General features: G+C 36.9%; 1 protein-coding gene across 1 annotated transcript; it reads right to left on the bottom strand.

Moving 5' to 3' along the window:
- Nucleotides 1-1,242: 1,242 nt before the first annotated feature.
- On the bottom strand, nt 1,243-25,974 carry LOC107676407 (semaphorin-7A-like). Its single transcript, XM_016470949.1, has 14 exons — nt 25,838-25,974; nt 25,049-25,188; nt 21,449-21,496; nt 19,957-20,055; nt 19,804-19,882; nt 16,040-16,135; nt 15,776-15,909; nt 13,396-13,559; nt 7,749-7,854; nt 6,483-6,657; nt 5,355-5,476; nt 3,017-3,162; nt 2,465-2,493; nt 1,243-1,916 (listed from the first exon to the last, which is right to left on the bottom strand). The coding sequence occupies exons 1-14, from the start codon at nt 25,932-25,934 to the stop codon at nt 1,549-1,551; spliced, it is 1,803 nt and encodes a 600-aa protein (XP_016326435.1). The 5' UTR covers nt 25,935-25,974; the 3' UTR covers nt 1,243-1,548.

Below are 25,974 nucleotides of genomic sequence, written 5' to 3'. Positions count from 1 at the left end.
ACAAAGCTACACATGGAGTTATTCATTACATTCATTACATACACTAGTAGTCAAACGTTTAGACACATCGATTCATTCATTTCCTCATGTTAGGATAATAGTTAAAGTTATAAAATTACCCAAATATAAATCTGGGAACAGGGCTCGACAAGAAGGGCTACAAAAGCCAGCGTGGAAGATGACGGATTTGTCGCTGGCCCGATCTGGTCACATCATAATGAAAGTTTAATATTTGCAAGTTTTTATGCCTTGCCTATTTAAACATTCAAGCGATTTTTAAAGCATTTGAGCGCAAAAAGACGTGCAAAAGAACTCAATTCAGTATTCGTGCGCTGTGTTCTGTGTGTACAGTGCGCACATAGAGAGCCGCGTCCCGAATGAAGTTCTCTCTCAAGACTTATTGCACTTTAACAGACTAATACACCTGGCCAATTCGAACATTCAAGCGATTTTAAAGCATTCAAGCATAGGGCTGCACGATTAATCGAAATTAAATCACGATTAGGCAGAAGCTGCGATTGTCATGCGTATCTGTCAGTGAAGCACGGTTCTGTGATCAGCCGTAAATCTCTATCCGAAGGCCAGAGGGTGCTTATAATCGCCGAACGATTTCTTCGATTTCATAATCACGCTAGATCATAATCTACGGCTCTGTGTAGTAAATGCTGCTCCATCTGAAAGCACGTGCTGGAGATTTACTACTAATCACAGAACCGGCTTTACTGACAAGATGCGCATGACAATCGCATTCGATTAATCGTGCAGCCCTATTCAAGCACAAGAAGATGCGAATAACATCTTCATTCACTGTGTTTTGTGCGCACACATAGAGTCACATCTCGGGCAACGTGCGAGCCTCGTATTCTTTCCTCTTCTTCTTGCGCTTGAACGGACAAATACATACAAAAGTATGTCAAATACCCGTCTTGGTGAGTATTCTCTGAAACAGTTGGTTATGTCCTGAGTGAAATCGGATGTGTATGACTATATTGGATCCATGCATTGTGTTTAAACGCCTAATTTATCAGCTGCTGTCTTGTCTTTAATAATGTTTGAACTTTATATTTGTTAGGCTAGTGCTATGGTATCGAAATTGGAATTGTAAAATATAAGTTAAAATTTTGGTGTCATATAAGCTTATTTATTACAATACAAGGCAACACAGTTCAAAAACAACACTAACAACTATTTTAATTTTTTGTGTACCAAGCCAGTAGAAATTATTATTAATTTATTTTTTTATACTAAACTGTTTAGACTCCTTTAGATCAAAATGTTTTTAAGAACACAAGGAAATTGAGTCTGTGTCCAAATGCTTGACTGATCACATGACAGAAACACTGCTGATCATGAAAATAACAAAAACAACAACAACATCATATAATCTCGCCACATCCCGAAATTCAGCTATGATGTATAAATCTCAAAACTCAAAAAATTGACCCTTATGACTGGTTTTGTGCTCCAGGGTCACATGTGGCAATAATAATCAATAAAAACTGGTAATATTATTAAATAGGATGTGCATGGCAACTTCAAGGAATCCTTTCAAAAGTACAAGTTCAGTAGCAGGACGTGAAAGGCTGTGAGCAGAAGTAAGAAGCTGGGTAACAGCGCAGGAGTGAGTCGGAGTGCGTCTGAGCGGCTCATGCTGAGCTTGTATTGTGCGACCGTCCTCTGATAGCCTTCCTCTGAAAACATGCATCTGTACGTCCCTTCGTGAGTCTCGTTCATGCTTTTAATGAGATACAAACAGCCCTGCTCAGAGTGAACGCACTCCTCACGCGTCCTACCGTGTTCCCACTGGTACGTGGCATGGTGTGAAGTCATCGGGCAGAGTAGGAAGTGTTTTGAGGAAGGCGGGATGTGGATCACTGGCGTCTCGGTCTTTGATGGTGCGGCTTGAGGCATATCTGCTGAACAGACGGTCATGTGATGAGTTTGTTAAATTGGCATAAATGAGTAAATCTGAAAGCATTTTGTTTCAAAAACATGTGAGCTGTCAATTTAGACTCTAGAACAACCTCAGAGAGAATTTCTGTCTTAGATGACAGATGAAGCTGGTTGATTATGAATCACAGTAGGGCCGCATGATTTTGGAAAAAATCTAACTGCGTTTTTTTTTTTTTTTTTAATAAAACTTTTGATTTTTTGTTTTAAATGCCAATTTTAAAAAGTCCAGGTTTGTTGTGCTTGTTTTAAGGGCTGCCGAATTTGGTTGATTATATATCAAAATGTTGATTATATATCAATATTACTGTAAAAAAAAAAATAATTATTATTATTGCAAAATCAAAATATAACAATAGCAAATTATTATTATTATAGTTAAATCAAAATATTATAATAATAATGCATTATTTCATATTTAATATTAATTACAAGTCTAAAAATTACTAAAAACAAAATAATATTGTAATATTTCATTGTAAAATATTTTTACATTAACAAATGTCAAACTTACTGCAGTCTTTGATATCCTGGACTGGGTTTCTGTGGAAAAGAGGAAACATTACTGAGATGAGGATTCGATACACTATTCATAAATGTATTGTTTGGTAAATTAATCATAAGGTGTGGGGGTTTTTTGTGTGTGTGTGTGGGCGGGGGAAGTTATGTTAATGTTTGAGTGGTAGAAAATAAAGAAATGAGAGGAGATCTACATAAAAGGGGCTTCGTGTGGTCGAGCAGGTAAAGTGATGCAAAGAGGTTGAGTGTTTTTCAGTGGTTATGGAGTTTCAGAATCATTCAGCCTCATTTAGATATGACCATTACTAGTGCTCGTAATGACTTGAACAAACCTCAAATACTAGGCATGAAACTCATTCTGCAGATCACAGAGATTCAAACCACCTCAAAATCACTCACAATGCTCTAGCATCATTGCACAACTCTCTCAGTCTAAAGAACTACGATGAGCTTTAGTAGCAGTGGCTTTGAGCTTTTGCTTCATCCTAAAAATACACGTGTGATCAGGAAGGAAGCAGATGTGTGTGCAAGCAGAACGAGGTCTTACTTTGCTGCGGAGGTGCAGTGCAAACCGTTCCAACCACAGTAGGGGTCTCGAGATAATCTGCATTCGTTACACTCATTTCCGTATATATGGCACGTCTGTAGGTCAATCTGAACAACTTCATTACTGGAACTCACATACAGACGCTTCTGAGAAATCAAACACATGATAATGAGTCCAACTGCTGATAACATGATATATGCTTAAGAACAAAATCAAGAAACTAATCAAAACAAAAGACAAAAATGAAGCTCTCCGTGTATCTACATTCAGAGTAATTGAAAGTAAAATAAAACAAATGTTAACTGAAGATTTCCCTATGAAACATCCTATGTTGTGCGCTCCTTGTTAATACAGTTATGATCACACTGACTAACATTTATATTTTTGCATTTGGCAGAAGCTGTTATCCAAAGCGACTTGCTTTGCATTCAAAATAACCATTTCATCAGATCATGCATTCCCTGGGAATCGAACCCATGACCTTGGTGTTGCTAGCGGCATGCTTTTCTGTTTGAGATTAGTATTAATTTTTAACATTTTATTATTGATTTAGGTACTTTAGGGCCCTATTAAATCAATTTTATTTTTTCACAAAATCTTTTTTTTTTTTTTCAAATTCCAATTTATTTTATTTATTTTTATTATTATTATTATTATTATTATTATTAATTATTTATTTATTTATTTTCAGTTTAAATTTTTCTGGATTACGTTTTTTACCATTTAAATTTTTCTGGACTCAGTTTCACTGGTTAAATTAAAATTTAGTACTCAGAAAGCATGCCTAATTGAAATCATGAAACATACAATTTAACAACAATTTACTAAAAGTTTAACAAAAATTTAATTTTTAGGACCCTATGAAATACGTTTTATTTTTTTTCTCATTCTGTTTTATTTTTACCAAATTCAGTTTTTCATTAAATTTTTTCTGAATTCTATTTTAATGGTTTAATGTAATTTTTACAATCAAAAAGCATGTGTAATTAATTGAATTCATAAAATCTGTTTATTATTATTATTATTTTACAATAATAGAGGCCTATGAAATGTTTAGTTTTTACAGAAATTCTGGTAATCAAATGAAGGTTAAAACATTTAATTTCATTTATCTTTTAATCAAATGAAAATTAAACAAACCCTTTATTTTTTGGCAAACGAAGTGCTGCACAACAGAGGTTTACTCTTAAAGTTAAATAATTCAAAATGGTGTGATTACTCCTTTAAAAATAATTTTATTATTACTATTATTAGTGTTAGTATTATTATTATATTGAAATGTACATTCTACTGTACAATAGTAATATATTTCTGTCACAATTTCTTCAAGTTGAACCAAACTTTTATTTTGATGGGTTGCCATGAAGTTTTTGTTGTGTGTGTATTAGGCTTGCCGTTGTTTTGATTTTTTGTAGTAATAAAAATCATTTAGTTCAGTAAAGTTTAATTTCTCCAGTGAGGAGAGTGAGTCGAGCTGACTGACAAGAAGAGTGAGGTGAGACAGACAAGAAGAGTGGGGTGAGACAGACAAGACGATCGCGGATGATTTAGTTTCGAAACGAAATGCAAAAGTGCCTGTTTGGCAATATTTTGGATTTTGAAAAGCCTGTTGATTTTGCCGTTTATCTAAGGTGATTTTGGAAGTTTTTTTTTAAACATTCATTTCTTATTTAATTGGTTCCACATAGTTTGCTGATTTTTACTTTATTTAAACTGTGTCATTTATATATTTTATTTGACATCAAGGTGTATGACGTGCCTCCACGCTTTCTTACTCGTTTTGCTAATAAACGTTATACGTTTCTTATTTATTTGGTTATATATTATACATGTTTACTTAGCCTATTTCCAGTTTTGTATACCTATTTAAACTTTATGTAAGTTATTTATTATTTTATATTATGCATAGCCTGCTCTATAGCATGATGTATTTTTATTTGTTTTGTTAATAAAAGTTCTATGTTTTATATATACGCTAAAGTGAGTTTGACGTATTTTGTTGTTGCATTCAAGCAATTGACGCCGACCTGCCGCTAATTCGAAAGTGAAAGTAAAATGCGCACGGCACTTTTAAGCTATTTAAAAGTGAAGGAAAGCGAGGAAAAGAGGGAAAGTTCAAACAAACAAACCGCGGTGATACCGGTATTACCGGTGTTGTCACACGTCGATTAACCGGTGGGAAAATTTCCTCACCGTCACAATGCTAGTGTGTATATAATTTGACGATAGTTTTTCTCAAATGAAACGGTGAAATGCCCATGAAGCGACTCTCAGAGCAGTTCTGGAGATTATGTATGTGAGGTGGATGTCATGTTTCTCATGGATTTTTGCGCCGTACCTCTGCAGCGTCCAAAAGCATGCTGGTGATGTGCGTCCCTCGTGGAAATGGCAGATACTCCGCAATGATAAAAACAGGCTGTTCAACAGGCTCTTCCAGCACTTTATGAACCCCTCCACTTTCTGTGAGAAAATATCACAACAGGACATTAACTAATCTGTCTGCATAGGGAGCTACCTACCTAGACAGCATGCTAACTCTCACATCATACAAACTTATCTACTTGCGTGAAGCATTCAAGATACCCGACTAACGCTCAGTTTATTCAAGATGAAGTTTGTTGCTCCATGTTGCTTTTGCATGAAATATTCCGATTTTAAATGCATAATTTTCACTGAGCACATCACAATGCATTGTGCAACTGTGATACTTGGATTCTGGCAATATAAGGTAGCATAATTTTGCTACCTACTGTTTGGAACAGCCTTCGTGCCTAATAATGACACCTACCTAGGGTTTGAAACCATTAGATTGTGCAACTCTGATAACTCGTACTACACTCCTTATTATTCAGTTAGCCTTACACAATATAATCAATTAATCACTGCATTTACTAGCAATTGCATGTACCGGTCATTTCCTGTTTCTAAATGTGAAACTGATAAGAGAATTTAGACTCTGGTTTAAATCAACATGAAACTGCATTTACAACCAATTTAACTTCTGTTATGTGAAGTCTACTTCTGAGTGAAGCAGGATGTTTGACGAGAAGCGCTTCATAATAAATGACACATATGTAGAATTGAGCAACATGTTAACTGCATTTGATCATTTTCATTGAAATGAATGTATATTATTAATTTCAATTATTTTATAGAAATATATATATACATATATATTAGTGCTGTCAAACGATTAATCGCATTCAAACTAAAAGTTTTTGTCAACATAATATATGTGTGTGTACTGTGTTTATTTATTATGTATATATAAATACACACACATACAGTATATATTTTGAAAATGTCATTACTTCCTGTGACTACAAGTGTGAACACACCCTTACTCAAACAACCGCACTAACAGAGCAATCGCACCAGAGTTCGGTTTAATCGAACCAAACATGACAAGTGTGAACACACCCTAAATGATTCAGTTCCTCACAGTTCCCAGTTAAGACTGGCATACCTAGAGACAGAAGCAGGACGGTGTAGCCTCGTACTCGGTCCACCTGGATGTGAGTGTAATGTTGGTGTCGAAACAGCATGGGACCGTTTTCTGGCATCACCCAGTCCTTCATCTCTGGACGGTCCTTCATAAACGCCAGCACTTCACTACTTAGACGAGTACTGTCTCTAACACACTAAAAGAACCACAAGCAGTTTGTCAGAAGAAGAATGGAAAAGAGAACTGTTATCCGAACAGAGCTCAACAGTCGGTTCTAGATGTAAAAAAGTCATTCAGAATCTCCATGAACTGAAGTGATGATACAATCTATCAGATGCGGTTTAGGTTGCTTTGGAGTGTTACAACCTTTTAAAAGGACACAAAAATCCAGACTGACTGGATTACATCATTCAGATTATGAGATGAGCAGTTCATAAAACACATTAGGTACACAGTCTCGTACCTTTGTCTTTTTTATTACAACATTTGAATTGTCTGTGAATCAAATGTTGTGATTCAGCGACTCTAGAATGAATCATTTAGTGAAGTGCCAAAGACAAATATTCTGCAGCTGATGAAGGGCGGATCTCAATAATGACATCCCTGACAGTATATGTGCTATTATCTTCATGCCTTTATAGTCACATTTACTGTAGATAATTAGATAAATACATTTTGCAATGATACAAACAATCAAGCAGTTGAGTTTTGCTATATAGTACATATCTCTCTATTTATATATCTTTATATAAAGAGCTGGATGATAATATGTGAGCCTGGAGCACAAAAGCAGTGTTAAGTCGCTGGGGTATATGTGTAGCAATAGCCAACAATACATTGTATGAGTCAAAATTATCAATTTTTCTTTTATGCCAAAAATCATTAGGATATTAAGTAAAGATCATGTTCCATGAAGATATTTTGTAAATGTCCTACCGTAAATATATCAAAACTTAATTTTTGATTAGTAATATGCATTGCTAAGAACTTCATTTGAACAACTTTAAAGATGATTTTCTCAATATTTAGATTTTTTTTTGCACCCTCAGATTCCAGATTTTCAAATAGTTGTATCTCAACCAGATATTGTCCGATCCTAACAAACCATACATCAATGGAAAGATTATTTATTCAGCCTTCAGATGATGCATAAATCTCAATTTCGAGAAATTTACCCTTATGACTGGTTTTGTGGTCCAGGGTCACATATAGTTACATTTTGCAACAAAACAACTCGAGATTTGCTATATAGTATATATATCGCTTCAGTGACAGTATAATATTTACCGTTCCAGGCCGGTGATTCGCAGGAACCGTTGTGGAGTTGAACTGAGAGGAAGTGAAGATGGTGCTGATTTTAGTCGTGTTATAAACACACACAGCACTCATGTTCCTGTAAACAGAGACACGTTCGATTTATTTCATCAGCGTTTGTGGAACTGTGTCAAATGACGGATGTGTACTGGACTTTTTAACACTTGATTGATTGTAGCAGCCCTGTTCAACAGTCATGTCTGCTTTTTACACTGATGTGACGGCAAATTCAAAAGACTCAGCCTTTTAAACAGACACTTATTGGGGTGTCATGGGTATTTAAAGACATTTGAATCAACTACAGAGGTGACACTGCAGTTAAAGACTTCCTAAAAAAGTAACTAATTGTGTTACTTAGTTACTTTTTATGGAAAGTAATGCATTACATTGCATTTGTTACTATTTCACGTTCTCCATGTCCTACTCCAACCCTCACAAAATTCAAATGGAATTGCAATACCCTTTGCACTTGTATTTCCAACACAGTCAGCTGTCAATCATTCGTGAGGGCGGGGTTTATTGATATAGTCTGAAAGTATGCCACGCCCACTACTGGAGATCTGTTTTCACTTTTATTCAATCCTATGAGAAAAATGGGGACAAATATCCAATAAATGTGACTGTTTTTACAACTAAAAAGCCGTAAAACTGTTGTATAGTTTGTTTGTTTTCTTTCACTTCAAACAATGCCAAAAAACTGGAACTAAATATTTATTACCTGCAAACAAACAAGCAACGTCAAGAAGAAATGAAGATAGATCTGTGGAACCGCACAACTGAAAGAGGTCGCAAATTATTGCTAATGTACATAATGACTTCATCCTAAGCTGAAATATCGTGTATTGTGCATTTTTCATAATAATAATAATAAACATTTACTTTTCATGCAACTCAAAGTGCTTCACAAGCATAAAATCAAACTATAAAAGGTTCAAAATGTAAAATAAAGCATATAGTTTGACCTCAATGTCAATATAAAATAATAAAGCAACGATAGGAGAATCAGAAGAAATAAATACAAGTAAAATCAGAAGATAAAATAAATCTGATTCATAAACGTATGCTTCATATAAAGAGAAAGATCACACTTTATCTTTCCAAGCTTAAAACTCATTGGCACCGCTTTGTTCATTCTTTAAGTGTTTTTTTTGCCTGTTTGGTGATTATATTAACGGCTGTCTTGAACTAAACGCAACATTTCCAGTGTGCGATACCTTCGAGTTACGTCAAAAAGATACAAATATAGTTTATGAATGAATAAAAAAAATGCTGAAATGAAGCAGAATTCAGAGCATCCTCTGATTAATTGAACATGAGCTGCGACTTTCTTTTTTTTCGGGTTGAAAGGTTAACATAAAATCAGTTCTAGATTCTTAAGAGAGAAAAAAATCGAATAAATTTGCATGTTTTTGTTGCAAAAATGGCCAAATTCCACATTTTCCTCATATGAATGAATAACGATGCTTTGTTTTCCACCAGTAGTGGGCGTGGCATACTTTCAGACTATATCAATAAACCCCGCCCTCATGAATGATTGACAGCTGACTGTGTTAGGCATTGGAAATGCAAGAGCAAATGGACTTTGCATTTCCAATTAAAATTGGGCAGACATGTTACACACACGGAAATGAAAACGGAAACACACTTGTAATGTGTTACCCCCAATGCTGTTAAAGTCACACATACTGCTCACCTAAAATACAAAGCATGAGATGAAGTTTTTGTCTTACCAATAGTTTCTGAAAAGCGCATAAATTTTGGTGTCGCCTTCCGTTTCCAGCGTGGCCACATCTATCATCTGAGTGAATTCATATCCTCTGCCACAGAACAGACGGGTGAAAATCATGGATGTCCAGCTGCTCTGAAGATGACTCTTTGAGCCGCCTCTGTCGTTCTGAAACAGATTGGGTTCTGTTTAATTCTGCGTGTCAATACAGAGTCATATGGACTACTTTTATGGTGCTTTTTGGAGCCTGAAAGCTCCTGTATGCCTTCAAAAATCAGCATGAAGATTCTGCTAAACATCTTCTGTTCTTCTGCATAAGAAAGCCATACAGAGTTGGACTGACATGAGGGGGGTTTAAATGATTATTAGAATAAATTTTAGACCGGGAAAAACATTATTTTTTTTTTATTAAAAAAATCGCTACTTCATCGGAATGGTACGAAACTCAATTACTTTTATGGCTATGTGACCACAAAAAAAAAATTGTGGACTTGATTCGAAAAAGCTAAATGGTCATAAAAAAAAAATAGTCACACTTGTGGTGTTCGCAGTCATTAGAAATGAATGGGAAATGTGCAAAAATACGAAAATAGAGAGATTTTTTTGTGTCTACAAATCATTCACGATGCAGAAAAAAAGTGCACAGCAATGAAGGGGTGACACTCTAAAATATCAAGAGTGCAAAACAGACACACTCTGATAAAGCATTCCTGTTCATATTTGTTACATTTTTGTTGAACTCTGATGTTAATTGTAACAAAACGTCTTTCTTTGTGTTCAGGTTTGACTGTAGTAAAATTAATGCAAAAACTGACATTTCAAATCAACATTTCAAAAAAAAAAAAAAAATAAAAATAAAAGTAGTAAAATTAATGAAAAAACTGACATTTCAAATCAACATTTCAAAAAAAAAAAAAAAATCTAAACCTTTACAAAAAATTGTCTTTGAGAATGTCTAAATATAAAACCAAATCCACAACTTAATAAAAATAAGTATTTAGGTCTAAAAGCAACTAGAGAATTTATAAGCCTTTATATAGAGCTCTATAGGAATCGAGTGGCTAAACCATGGAATTTCAGATGTTTTTCTTTTTTTATTCCCACCAGATAGAACTAATCTGCCTTCAAAAATTGCATTGTTTCTATTTTAACATAATTGAAAAGTAATAGAAAAATATTAGAAAAAAAATTATTTTCAATGAGAAAAATTGATCATAAATATTAAATAGTATCATGAAATTATCTCAAAATACAAAAGAAAAAAGAAAAAATATTATCGAACAAAAATATATTACAACGATTTCAGAAAAATAAAAAAAGGTTGCATTTCAGGTGCCCGGTCACTTTTGACCGCGAACAACTCAAGTGTGACTCCCAAATGAACAATACCAGAGGGTTAAAAAAAAGCTGAAATTTCACAAGATTTCTCACATGATATAATAAAGTAAATTTAAACATAAGGACCAGAAATCTACCTCCTCATTTTCATACTGGATTTCATACTGAAGATCTATTATGAAGCAAAAAATCTTGTAAGAATCACTATTTTTATAATTGCGGAAAATTGCGATATTTAATAGGAAATGACTCAAATGCATCTTTTCAGAGCTTTGACAACAACTCCCAGAACCTGCTTGTGGCACATCTGACATGTCACCAACACCTGAGGTTATAATTATAGAACTGCTCCCTTTAGCACGAATGTGGCTTCGAGTTACTGAGAAACATCTCTATTAAACATGTAGGTGTTGCCATTAGCCAAGTGCATTTCATATCTGCTAAAATAACAGCTGTCACATTTAAGGAGGTGAAAAAGTGTAGAGAAAATTCAGACGTACGCGCTTGTAAACACAAGAACATCAGGTTGCATTTAGCTCTGCTTACTGACAGATAATATCAGATGATACTGATGCATGTGCACTTGACTGAGAAACCCTAACCCTGAAAATAAATAAAATAACTGAACTTGAATTATGTAAATAGCATTAGCCGTATTGGCAATGGAAATATATCGACTTAGAAGCAAGCCATTCAGACGGGAGAAATTCTTGCATTGTATCTGCAGTGTTCTTTAATTTGGGACAGACTGACGTCTTTGGTCATTACGCCACCAGTGCCACATATTTAAGACTTTGTGTTAAAGACATCCAATCAAACATGATCTTTTTGACATCATTCCCTCAGTGCAATAAATACAGTCCTATGTTGTTTTGACGTTTCAAAACTTTGTGCTCCACACAGAAGAAGGTGGAACAAAATGATGGAGAGTAAATGATGACCGTTTTTGTTTTTGGGTGGAGTATCATTATCAGATTAGACAAGGTCACTAAATGCAATCTTTTTTTGCACATACATTTTTAAACCATTAACAAAATGTAAAGCTTTAAGTGTTTAAAACTGCAGTAAAATACAATCAGAAATGCGCTTCATGTTTTCCGGTGTGATTTCTGCTCACCATGCAGCTCTGAGAGACTCGTGGAATCCACTGCTCAGATTCGCCGTCTCTACTTTTGCGTTTCTCTGCGAAGAAGGAATAAACTTTGTCCCGGTGTTGGCCTTTACCAGCGATCAGCTTCAAGTACGTTTGCTCTAAATGCGACGAAGAAAAAACAGCACTGTTTAGAATCATTCCGAAAATGACATGAACTCATTTCAGTGAAAAGGTGAAATTCTCACTTTTTTTTTAGTAGTGAAAGATTAGTTTGATCTGATTTCTCACCCGCTTCATTTGACTGAGGCCAAATGTTGTCGTTTTTGTCGTCCTTGTTTATCTTGTACAATCCCTTCCCAGATTTGGTAAAGTACAGCATATTATCTAAAAGATGGAATATAGAAATCAGACAGCGTGTAATAAAAAGAAATAATGTATGACCGTTGTTAGTGGTCTAGTTATAGTCAGGGTTGCATATGCAGGCGTTTCCCTTTCAAGTGCAACATTTATGGGAGGACAGTATTTAAATGAATCATAAAAAGGTGATTTACTAAGGTTTGTGCTAGTCAGTTTACTGGCATTTGAGCAATTATTTAACGCCCCAAAGACACACTCCTTGTAGACTGCATTGGTCATTGGAAAATAGCTGTGTTTGTGTTCTTTAATTTGCTCATTGTCAGTAGATCGTGCACAGATATTTCCACTCCCATCAGCACTTCTACAGGATTGCACTCTCACGCTTATTTGCCCTGTTGAGTAAATCTGGCTCAGAATATACCGTAAACAAGCAAACAGCTGTAAACTCCAAATGCACTGAACATAATGTGCTCAAAAATGGATTATGCATAATACAGCAGGTAATTTAACGTTTGGCGATGATTGTCCAAAGTGCTGCACTGATGCTGTGGAGAGGATGAAGTAGGGCTGGGCGATATAGCTAAAAAATGTATCAACGATATAATGTTTCATATCGTTCGGTATCGATAATTATTGACGTTTTTTATAACCTTTTTTAAAACGAAGAGCAATAGATTTTTTTTATTTTTATTTAACCACTGTATTTTTAAAGTAACCCAATTTGTTGAGACAAACAGCAAATATTTTTTGTTTGAGAGAAAAAAATCGAATAAATTTGCATGTTTTTGTTGCAAAAATGGCCAAATTCCACATTTTCCTCATATGAATGAATAACGATGCTTTGTTTTCCACCAGTAGTGGGCGTGGCATACTTTCAGACTATATCAATAAACCCCGCCCTCATGAATGATTGACAGCTGACTGTGTTAGGCATTGGAAATGCAAGAGCAAATGGACTTTGCATTTCCAATTAAAATTGGGCAGACATGTTACACACACGGAAATGAAAACGGAAACACACTTGTAATGTGTTACCCCCAATGCTGTTAAAGTCACACATACTGCTCACCTAAAATACAAAGCATGAGATGAAGTTTTTGTCTTACCAATAGTTTCTGAAAAGCGCATAAATTTTGGTGTCGCCTTCCGTTTCCAGCGTGGCCACATCTATCATCTGAGTGAATTCATATCCTCTGCCACAGAACAGACGGGTGAAAATCATGGATGTCCAGCTGCTCTGAAGATGACTCTTTGAGCCGCCTCTGTCGTTCTGAAACAGATTGGGTTCTGTTTAATTCTGCGTGTCAATACAGAGTCATATGGACTACTTTTATGGTGCTTTTTGGAGCCTGAAAGCTCCTGTATGCCTTCAAAAATCAGCATGAAGATTCTGCTAAACATCTTCTGTTCTTCTGCATAAGAAAGCCATACAGAGTTGGACTGACATGAGGGGGGTTTAAATGATTATTAGAATAAATTTTAGACCGGGAAAAACATTATTTTTTTTTTATTAAAAAAATCGCTACTTCATCGGAATGGTACGAAACTCAATTACTTTTATGGCTATGTGACCACAAAAAAAAAATTGTGGACTTGATTCGAAAAAGCTAAATGGTCATAAAAAAAAAATAGTCACACTTGTGGTGTTCGCAGTCATTAGAAATGAATGGGAAATGTGCAAAAATACGAAAATAGAGAGATTTTTTTGTGTCTACAAATCATTCACGATGCAGAAAAAAAGTGCACAGCAATGAAGGGGTGACACTCTAAAATATCAAGAGTGCAAAACAGACACACTCTGATAAAGCATTCCTGTTCATATTTGTTACATTTTTGTTGAACTCTGATGTTAATTGTAACAAAACGTCTTTCTTTGTGTTCAGGTTTGACTGTAGTAAAATTAATGCAAAAACTGACATTTCAAATCAACATTTCAAAAAAAAAAAAAAAATCTAAACCTTTACAAAAAATTGTCTTTGAGAATGTCTAAATATAAAACCAAATCCACAACTTAATAAAAATAAGTATTTAGGTCTAAAAGCAACTAGAGAATTTATAAGCCTTTATATAGAGCTCTATAGGAATCGAGTGGCTAAACCATGGAATTTCAGATGTTTTTCTTTTTTTATTCCCACCAGATAGAACTAATCTGCCTTCAAAAATTGCATTGTTTCTATTTTAACATAATTGAAAAGTAATAGAAAAATATTAGAAAAAAAATTATTTTCAATGAGAAAAATTGATCATAAATATTAAATAGTATCATGAAATTATCTCAAAATACAAAAGAAAAAAGAAAAAATATTATCGAACAAAAATATATTACAACGATTTCAGAAAAATAAAAAAAGGTTGCATTTCAGGTGCCCGGTCACTTTTGACCGCGAACAACTCAAGTGTGACTCCCAAATGAACAATACCAGAGGGTTAAAAAAAAGCTGAAATTTCACAAGATTTCTCACATGATATAATAAAGTAAATTTAAACATAAGGACCAGAAATCTACCTCCTCATTTTCATACTGGATTTCATACTGAAGATCTATTATGAAGCAAAAAATCTTGTAAGAATCACTATTTTTATAATTGCGGAAAATTGCGATATTTAATAGGAAATGACTCAAATGCATCTTTTCAGAGCTTTGACAACAACTCCCAGAACCTGCTTGTGGCACATCTGACATGTCACCAACACCTGAGGTTATAATTATAGAACTGCTCCCTTTAGCACGAATGTGGCTTCGAGTTACTGAGAAACATCTCTATTAAACATGTAGGTGTTGCCATTAGCCAAGTGCATTTCATATCTGCTAAAATAACAGCTGTCACATTTAAGGAGGTGAAAAAGTGTAGAGAAAATTCAGACGTACGCGCTTGTAAACACAAGAACATCAGGTTGCATTTAGCTCTGCTTACTGACAGATAATATCAGATGATACTGATGCATGTGCACTTGACTGAGAAACCCTAACCCTGAAAATAAATAAAATAACTGAACTTGAATTATGTAAATAGCATTAGCCGTATTGGCAATGGAAATATATCGACTTAGAAGCAAGCCATTCAGACGGGAGAAATTCTTGCATTGTATCTGCAGTGTTCTTTAATTTGGGACAGACTGACGTCTTTGGTCATTACGCCACCAGTGCCACATATTTAAGACTTTGTGTTAAAGACATCCAATCAAACATGATCTTTTTGACATCATTCCCTCAGTGCAATAAATACAGTCCTATGTTGTTTTGACGTTTCAAAACTTTGTGCTCCACACAGAAGAAGGTGGAACAAAATGATGGAGAGTAAATGATGACCGTTTTTGTTTTTGGGTGGAGTATCATTATCAGATTAGACAAGGTCACTAAATGCAATCTTTTTTTGCACATACATTTTTAAACCATTAACAAAATGTAAAGCTTTAAGTGTTTAAAACTGCAGTAAAATACAATCAGAAATGCGCTTCATGTTTTCCGGTGTGATTTCTGCTCACCATGCAGCTCTGAGAGACTCGTGGAATCCACTGCTCAGATTCGCCGTCTCTACTTTTGCGTTTCTCTGCGAAGAAGGAATAAACTTTGTCCCGGTGTTGGCCTTTACCAGCGATCAGCTTCAAGTACGTTTGCTCTAAATGCGACGAAGAAAAAACAGCACTGTTTAGAATCATTCCGAAAATGACATGAACTCATTTCAGTGAAAAGGTGAAATTCTCACTTTTTTTTTAGTAGTGAAAGATTAGTTTGATCTGATTTCTCACCCGCTTCATTTGACTGAGGCCAAATGTTGTCGTTTTTGTCGTCCTTGTTTATCTTGTACAATCCCTTCCCAGATTTGGTAAAGTACAGCATATTATCTAAAAGATGGAATATAGAAATCAGACAGCGTGTAATAAAAAGAAATAATGTATGACCGTTGTTAGTGGTCTAGTTATAGTCAGGGTTGCATATGCAGGCGTTTCCCTTTCAAGTGCAACATTTATGGGAGGACAGTATTTAAATGAATCATAAAAAGGTGATTTACTAAGGTTTGTGCTAGTCAGTTTACTGGCATTTGAGCAATTATTTAACGCCCCAAAGACACACTCCTTGTAGACTGCATTGGTCATTGGAAAATAGCTGTGTTTGTGTTCTTTAATTTGCTCATTGTCAGTAGATCGTGCACAGATATTTCCACTCCCATCAGCACTTCTACAGGATTGCACTCTCACGCTTATTTGCCCTGTTGAGTAAATCTGGCTCAGAATATACCGTAAACAAGCAAACAGCTGTAAACTCCAAATGCACTGAACATAATGTGCTCAAAAATGGATTATGCATAATACAGCAGGTAATTTAACGTTTGGCGATGATTGTCCAAAGTGCTGCACTGATGCTGTGGAGAGGATGAAGTAGGGCTGGGCGATATAGCTAAAAAATGTATCAACGATATAATGTTTCATATCGTTCGGTATCGATAATTATTGACGTTTTTTATAACCTTTTTTAAAACGAAGAGCAATAGATTTTTTTTATTTTTATTTAACCACTGTATTTTTAAAGTAACCCAATTTGTTGAGACAAACAGCAAATATTTTTTGTTTTAACAGTCAAACACACAATAAAAATTAAACAAATATCTAATTTCTAATGTTTTATATACCGATTAAATAGGTCTTAAGGCAACTTTTGGCTTGTCTCCCGAGACCACAGGTGGGCGCCATTCACTCAGATTGTATTTAAAAACATAAGAGACACGCAGGAATAAACCTCCACAAATTCGCAACGTGTTTTCTAAAAGTTTAAACTGTTTTAACTTTGCATGGCTATATCTCTTGTGTGAGACGCGAGTGTAGTAGTCATATTTGTCCGTCTAAAAAATGCGCTGAATATGCGTTCTGTGTGAATGGCTTGGTTTCGGTTTTAACCTAATCAAGATCTTCTCCGCATTGAGCTTCTATATTTCTCTAATATTTTGAATGAATAACGCAGCCGCGGCGCGTCTCGTGGGCTAGACTAACAAAACATTAAAATGCAACAACGTCACTTACATCGTCACCACCGCATCTCGTGCTCCACTGATGACGCTTCCTGACGCACTCCTAACATTCGATTGTACCATTTTTGCATTCAAATGCAAATGTTTATTTTAAATTCGACTATATATATCAATTTTTTAATTCACAATCTCCTCATCACAGGCAGGCACAGCACTCATGTTCGTGTTTGTGTGAGCTGTCTGTGTCACTCAGAGCACGTGCCTATATCCTGCGCTATATCGAACATTTTTTATATCGTTACCGAAGAAGGTGTACCGTCGATAAATATCGATACCGTTTTATCGCCCAGGCCAAGGATGAATGGACTTCTGCAGAACTTGTTCTAAATATGACTTTAGCATGCAGACAGTAAGTCAGCACAGACCCGAGTATGGTGCTTTCAAAACATGTGGTGTAGACGGAAAAACTTAATTATGTCATCCGCCGGAATGAACGCACGTACGACAGTTAGCGGAAGCTAGAGATTACAGTTTATAAAGTTTTAAATATGGATATTTTTCTTACAAAAATGCAATGATTCGCTATAGGAGGCCTTTATGCACCCAAAGTCATATACACCTAGCATGGCTTGAGGGTGAGTAAATCATGGGCTAATTTTCATTTTTGGGTGAACTATCCCTTTAAGCCAGTGATTTGCCGTCACTTTAGTTTTATATTTAGAGTAGTATAGGCTATAATACAGTACATTTGTGTTTTTGTATGTTGAATCTAAATATTTCTTTCTTAAGCTACTTTTTTTTTTTTTTTTTGCAATGTCTATTCAGTGCTTTTCTAATTTAAAACAATAATGACTTTAAATGATCAGCACGTGATGTACTAATTAATCTAATTCATTTGAGATTCATTTGATTAATTAATCGGCACATTGTGTAATTAATAACATTTTTAAAACACAAAAAATACACACAATCATGCTCATTAACCCCCCCCCACATCACCGCCACATCCCTAGTCTGTACAGATCTATATCTGGAGACAATCTCTATAGACCACCAACACGCAGAAAGGTCTAGTTCCTCTGTGAGTTCCTCATCACAAAGCCGCTGAGCTAAAGTCTGCATTACAGAAAAGCGCTTGTGTTGAAGACGCAATGCCAATTTACATCCTTCTTGTCAGACACTGTCTGTAAATACAACCAAAAATGACCATTTGAACCTTCTGAATGCTGTGAGACTTGACTGTGTGAGTGTGAGAATTGTCACTTGTAAAATCAAGACGGTGTCACATCATCACTGAAGTTTATCATTTGCATTTCTTTTTAAGTCTTGCCAGTGTTTAAAGCATTCAGCACTCGTGTGCTCTTCTCTTCTTCATGCACACTCAAAGCGTGCACACATAAGGCCGCCCCATTGTAAAGAACAAAACAAAAATGCATTGCATGATCAAACATTTAGGTGAGATAATTATATATTTTTGAAAAATATCCCCTACAAGAGTCGGCTAAGAGGAGAATCCCTCCCACTTTCACAAATTAAATTCAGGCTCTGAATGAATAATGTCTGTAAAAATCCTGACTGGAGCATCACTAAAATTAAATCTACATGATAAAAAGAAGGTTTCAAACAGATCAGTATCGGTGATAATCGGTGATCGGCTCCAAAAATCCTGATCGGAGCACCCTTAATTTATAGCAGAATGTCCAAACTGCTGTTTTCAATACAAGATTTTCTGTTGAGTCTCCTCACGCAATGCATCACATGTGCATCACAAGTGCATACTGTTATAAATACTTTCATGGTGCTTTTTGGAGCTTGACAGCCATATGGAATAGAGCAGCATGAGCATTCTGCTAAACATCTCCATTTGTGTTCTACAGAAGAAAGTCATATGGGTCTGGAAATGACATGAGCGTGAAGTTTTCTGCTAACATGATATCGGTCATGTTACGAGTTGAACATTAACAATCAGTTATATGTAGTATCAGCAATAAATGATATCATGCAAATGCACGAACTGCATTATGGGCATCAGTAGAAGTACTGGGTTTTAACATGTCTGCGGCTTCCTGAAGCAATGTGACGTCACGTTGAAACACTTTCATATTGTCAAGAGTTTTACTTGACTATTTCTGCAGCCATTCGCTGTTTTGCACCAAAAACAGCAGCTTTACCAAAGAATAGTTCCGCTTCAAATCACCTGCTGGGAGCCAGAAATAAAACAGTTGCACTTCTAAAACCATTTCATGTTTGAGAAACCAAACTAAGTACAGCCTCCCCGATATGTTCCTGACTCTAATATTAAATAATAATATGCCACTGTGCTCAGCTATGTGTCGAACAATAAACTAGTCACTGTCACAGAATCTGAGTGGGTGGTCAAGAATGTTTCATATTCACCATTGCTTATACATTTGGACGCTGAATGCAGCCCTTCAATATCAGCAAGAAATGAAACTATCATTGTTTGTGCGATTCTAATTTGTGCTCCAAAACTGCAGCACGAATGTGTGCACACATGCATGCATCAACACAATGTGCGATACTCACCAACAAGTAATGACGGCTCATTAATATCTGGCTCATAATTTTCTGACATGAAGCAGTCGATCTGAGAATAGCTGGAGTTCTGGAACAAAACGCATGGCTCAGTTTCATGCTTTCATGCAGGTTTATAATGCATACAGTAAAAACAGGACATACCAAGTTACAGCACTCTGTATTTCCATCATGCGATCTACAGATGAAGAGGAGATTTCTATCAACACCCTCTCTGAGCAGAGAGATCCTGTATGAACAGTGCTGGAAAAATCAACAGTTAAACAGCAGTCAGTGACCTTGAATGGGACACAAGCTGAAAGAGCATTTTTATATCAATGTTCATTTATGCATAATAAAACATGTGTTCATGTAAACACATTGAAACTTAACCTTTGTTACTGAAGTGCGCATGCGTGACGTGACAGGAAATCATCCTTAATTCAAATGCTTTAGAAAATACACTGCGCAGTAAGATTTGTAATGTGTTTTAATGAAGACTCTTCGGCTCATCAAGCCTGCATTTATTTGACCAAAAATACAGAAAAAACAGTAATATTGTGAAATATTATTGCAATTTAAAATAATGATTTTCTATTTTAATATACTTTAAAATATAATTTATTTCTGTGATGCAAAGCTGTATTTTCAGCATCATTACTCCAGTCTTCAGTGTCACATGATCCTTCAGAAATCATTCTAATATGCTGATTTATCACTTTTTATCAATTTAACATAACCTTGCTGAATAAAATCATTCATTTCTTTCAAAAAGAAAGAATAAAAAATACTGACCCCAAACTTTTGAATGGTAAGTGTATATTGTTACAAAAGATTTCAATTTTTTTAATAAATGCTGTTCTTTTTAACTTTATTCATCAAAAAATCCTGAAAAAAGTATCACAGGTTCCAAAAAAAATATTATGCAGCAAAATTGTAATAAATCAGCATATTAGAATGATTTCTGAAGGATCGTGTGACACTGAAGACTGGAGTAGTGATGCTGAAAATACAGCTGCGCATCACAGAAATAAATTACATTTTAAATTATATTACAATAGAAAACCATTATTTTCAATTGTAATAATATTTCACAATATTACTGTTTTTTCTGTATTTTTGGTCAAATAAATGCAGCCTTGATGAGCAGAAGAGACTTTTTTTTAAACCTTACAAATCTTACTGATCCCAAACTTTTGAAAGGCAGTGTATATTGTACATTATTGACCAAAGAATTTATAAAACTTGTATAAAATCTTGTGCAGCCGAAGGAGAAGTCGTACACTCAGAGAAATTGCAAACATGAGAGGAGAACATGAGTACATACAAGTTTCCCACTGACATTTTGCATGCTTTAACATTTAACAACTTTATATAAATAAACTTTATTTAACAACTCGCATAACAAATTGGTATTACATTTTGATGCTATTACTAAAAAATAGCCTGAATATTTAATTTTTTCACATCTTGTAAACATGGTTTTCTTGTTCATTATTTGTGTGTAAACTAATAAAACAGGTTATTTCAATAAACCAAATGTCTCTGATTATCAGACTACAGTGTAAACGCAATCAGTAAAACCTGATCCTGTGGGAAGCCTGAATATCAAAAGTTCTGAATAAACAGAAACAGAGTTTAGACATTTAATACTTACAGAAGTGTCTGAATCTTTGCTTTCATTCTTACAAAGAGTCACATTCACCTAAGGATTCAAGTACAGCGAAGATATCATATTACAAACAACATTATGACAGTATGTAAATATGGGATCATAACAGAAGTGATGTCTTCATTCTTGCTTATCGAGCCATAAACTCATAAGTGACTTTCATAAGAATAGCCTGTTTTCTTCAATGTTTCAAATGTTTTGCATTGGAGAAGTTACAGTACATGAGCTTTTGCATAACTGTTTAATGTAAAATATCATCTTTCTCTTGGCAAATGATCTAGAGCAGGTCATACGCAGTTCCTGGAGGAAGAATTTTGTTCCAATCCTGCTCCAACACACACACACACACACACACTCACTCACTCACTCACTCACACACTCACACACACTCACTCACACTCACCTACTCTCTCTCTCACACTCACACACACTCACTCACACTCACCTACTCTCTCTCTCACACTCACACACACTCACTCACACTCACCTACTCTCTCTCTCACACTCACACACACTCACTCACACTCACCTACTCTCTCTCTCACACTCACACACACTCACTCACACTCACCTACTCTCTCTCTCACACTCACACACACTCACTCACACTCACCTACTCTCTCTCTCACACTCACACACACTCACTCACACTCACCTACTCTCTCTCTCACACTCACACACACTCACTCACACTCACCTACTCTCTCTCTCACACTCACACACACTCACTCACACTCACCTACTCTCTCTCTCACACTCACACACACTCACTCACACTCACCTACTCTCTCTCTCACACTCACACACACTCACTCACACTCACCTACTCTCTCTCTCACACTCACACACACTCACTCACACTCACCTACTCTCTCTCTCACACTCACACACACTCACTCACACTCACCTACTCTCTCTCTCACACTCACACACACTCACTCACACTCACCTACTCTCTCTCTCACACTCACACACACTCACTCACACTCACCTACTCTCTCTCTCACACTCACACACACTCACTCACACTCACCTACTCTCTCTCTCACACTCACACACACTCACTCACACTCACCTACTCTCTCTCTCACACTCACACACACTCACTCACACTCACCTACTCTCTCTCTCACACTCACACACACTCACTCACACTCACCTACTCTCTCTCTCACACTCACACACACTCACTCACACTCACCTACTCTCTCTCTCACACTCACACACACTCACTCACACTCACCTACTCTCTCTCTCACACTCACACACACTCACTCACACTCACCTACTCTCTCTCTCACACTCACACACACTCACTCACACTCACCTACTCTCTCTCTCACACTCACACACACTCACTCACACTCACCTACTCTCTCTCTCACACTCACACACACTCACTCACACTCACCTACTCTCTCTCTCACACTCACACACACTCACTCACACTCACCTACTCTCTCTCTCACACTCACACACACTCACTCACACTCACCTACTCTCTCTCTCACACTCACACACACTCACTCACACTCACCTACTCTCTCTCTCACACTCACACACACTCACTCACACTCACCTACTCTCTCTCTCACACTCACACACACTCACTCACACTCACCTACTCTCTCTCTCACACTCACACACACTCACTCACACTCACCTACTCTCTCTCTCACACTCACACACACTCACTCACACTCACCTACTCTCTCTCTCACACTCACACACACTCACTCACACTCACCTACTCTCTCTCTCACACTCACACACACTCACTCACACTCACCTACTCTCTCTCTCACACTCACACACACTCACTCACACTCACCTACTCTCTCTCTCACACTCACACACACTCACTCACACTCACCTACTCTCTCTCTCACACTCACACACACTCACTCACACTCACCTACTCTCTCTCTCACACTCACACACACTCACTCACACTCACCTACTCTCTCTCTCACACTCACACACACTCACTCACACTCACCTACTCTCTCTCTCACACTCACACACACTCACTCACACTCACCTACTCTCTCTCTCACACTCACACACACTCACTCACACTCACCTACTCTCTCTCTCACACTCACACACACTCACTCACACTCACCTACTCTCTCTCTCACACTCACACACACTCACTCACACTCACCTACTCTCTCTCTCACACTCACACACACTCACTCACACTCACCTACTCTCTCTCTCACACTCACACACACTCACTCACACTCACCTACTCTCTCTCTCACACTCACACACACTCACTCACACTCACCTACTCTCTCTCTCACACTCACACACACTCACTCACACTCACCTACTCTCTCTCTCACACTCACACACACTCACTCACACTCACCTACTCTCTCTCTCACACTCACACACACTCACTCACACTCACCTACTCTCTCTCTCACACTCACACACACTCACTCACACTCACCTACTCTCTCTCTCACACTCACACACACTCACTCACACTCACCTACTCTCTCTCTCACACTCACACACACTCACTCACACTCACCTACTCTCTCTCTCACACTCACACACACTCACTCACACTCACCTACTCTCTCTCTCACACTCACACACACTCACTCACACTCACCTACTCTCTCTCTCACACTCACACACACTCACTCACACTCACCTACTCTCTCTCTCACACTCACACACACTCACTCACACTCACCTACTCTCTCTCTCACACTCACACACACTCACTCACACTCACCTACTCTCTCTCTCACACTCACACACACTCACTCACACTCACCTACTCTCTCTCTCACACTCACACACACTCACTCACACTCACCTACTCTCTCTCTCACACTCACACACACTCACTCACACTCACCTACTCTCTCTCTCACACTCACACACACTCACTCACACTCACCTACTCTCTCTCTCACACTCACACACACTCACTCACACTCACCTACTCTCTCTCTCACACTCACACACACTCACTCACACTCACCTACTCTCTCTCTCACACTCACACACACTCACTCACACTCACCTACTCTCTCTCTCACACTCACACACACTCACTCACACTCACCTACTCTCTCTCTCACACTCACACACACTCACTCACACTCACCTACTCTCTCTCTCACACTCACACACACTCACTCACACTCACCTACTCTCTCTCTCACACTCACACACACTCACTCACACTCACCTACTCTCTCTCTCACACTCACACACACTCACTCACACTCACCTACTCTCTCTCTCACACTCACACACACTCACTCACACTCACCTACTCTCTCTCTCACACTCACACACACTCACTCACACTCACCTACTCTCTCTCTCACACTCACACACACACTCACCCACTCTCTCTCTCACTCACACACACACTCACACTCACACACACCATGTAGTTTTCAAATCAGCCTGAAGGACTTTAGCTTGATCAGGTGTGTTTAATCAGGGCTGGAGCTAAACTCTGCAGGGCTGCACCCCTGCTCTAGAGTCACCAGCCGATGTGAAGTGTTCAGGTGTTAAATTACCCTCTGAGATCTACTGTACATGAGGTACCTGATGGGGTCTGGAGGCTTTTGTTGGGACGATGGAATAGAGGCTCTTGTTTCCTCCGACCCATATGATTTTGTTACCAGAGGTGACGAGCTTCGCCAAATTAATATTATTGTTGTTTTCAAAAGAAAACCTGGTTATATCTGAAACAGAGACTTGTATTATAAAGTGTGTAGATTTGTAAATAAATAGATACAGTTCCTGTACATTAATATACATAAATTCTACTCAAACGTGCAGAAGAGCCAGCAGTGAGTCTGAGATAAGAGACTCGAGTGGTTTGTGGCTGCATGGGTGGTTAAGATAGAGTTCTGTTACAATTCGTGTGAAAATGAAGAGAGGCTTTCACACACAAGAGGAAGAAGATGATGTTTGAACTCCTACTATAAAATGAATACAGTAAAAACTAATATTAACTATCCCTAACCTAACAAGCACAACTTTTGATTTTAATAATGCATTAGTAAATGTTGAAATTAACATGAACTAAGATGAATAAATGCTGTAGAAGTGTTGTTCATGCTTAGTTCATGTTAACTAATGAACTTTATTCTAAAGTGTTACTATGTTTCTCTCTCTCTCGGGAGGGACTTCAAAATGTTACAGTTTTACAGATTTTGTACCATTCTTTACAAAGATCGTTACATTTGGATCTTCGCATAACATTATTAATAAATATTTGCCTGTTTTTCAACATAACATGATCTAAAATAATTGGTTAGTCTTTTTCTTCACGGAACGATGATCTTGAGAATAAAACCGATGAAATATTTGGAGTAAATATGAGCTTACCTTTATTTTTCACCGTCACTCGAGCATCATAATGTGATTTTGTTGAACTAACATATGAAATGCATACGAGCAGCTCACAAAAACACGTCCAGTCCATCTCAAGTCGAGAGTTTGTGACAGATGATGAGAAATAGCTT

This window comes from Sinocyclocheilus anshuiensis, unplaced genomic scaffold (genome assembly GCF_001515605.1).
Source record: "Sinocyclocheilus anshuiensis isolate Anshui unplaced genomic scaffold, SAMN03320099.WGS_v1.1 scaffold3377, whole genome shotgun sequence".
Lineage (NCBI taxonomy): Eukaryota > Metazoa > Chordata > Actinopteri > Cypriniformes > Cyprinidae > Sinocyclocheilus > Sinocyclocheilus anshuiensis.
The sequence above is the reverse complement of the archived record's forward strand: the minus strand, read 5'-3'. Positions and strand labels throughout refer to the sequence as shown.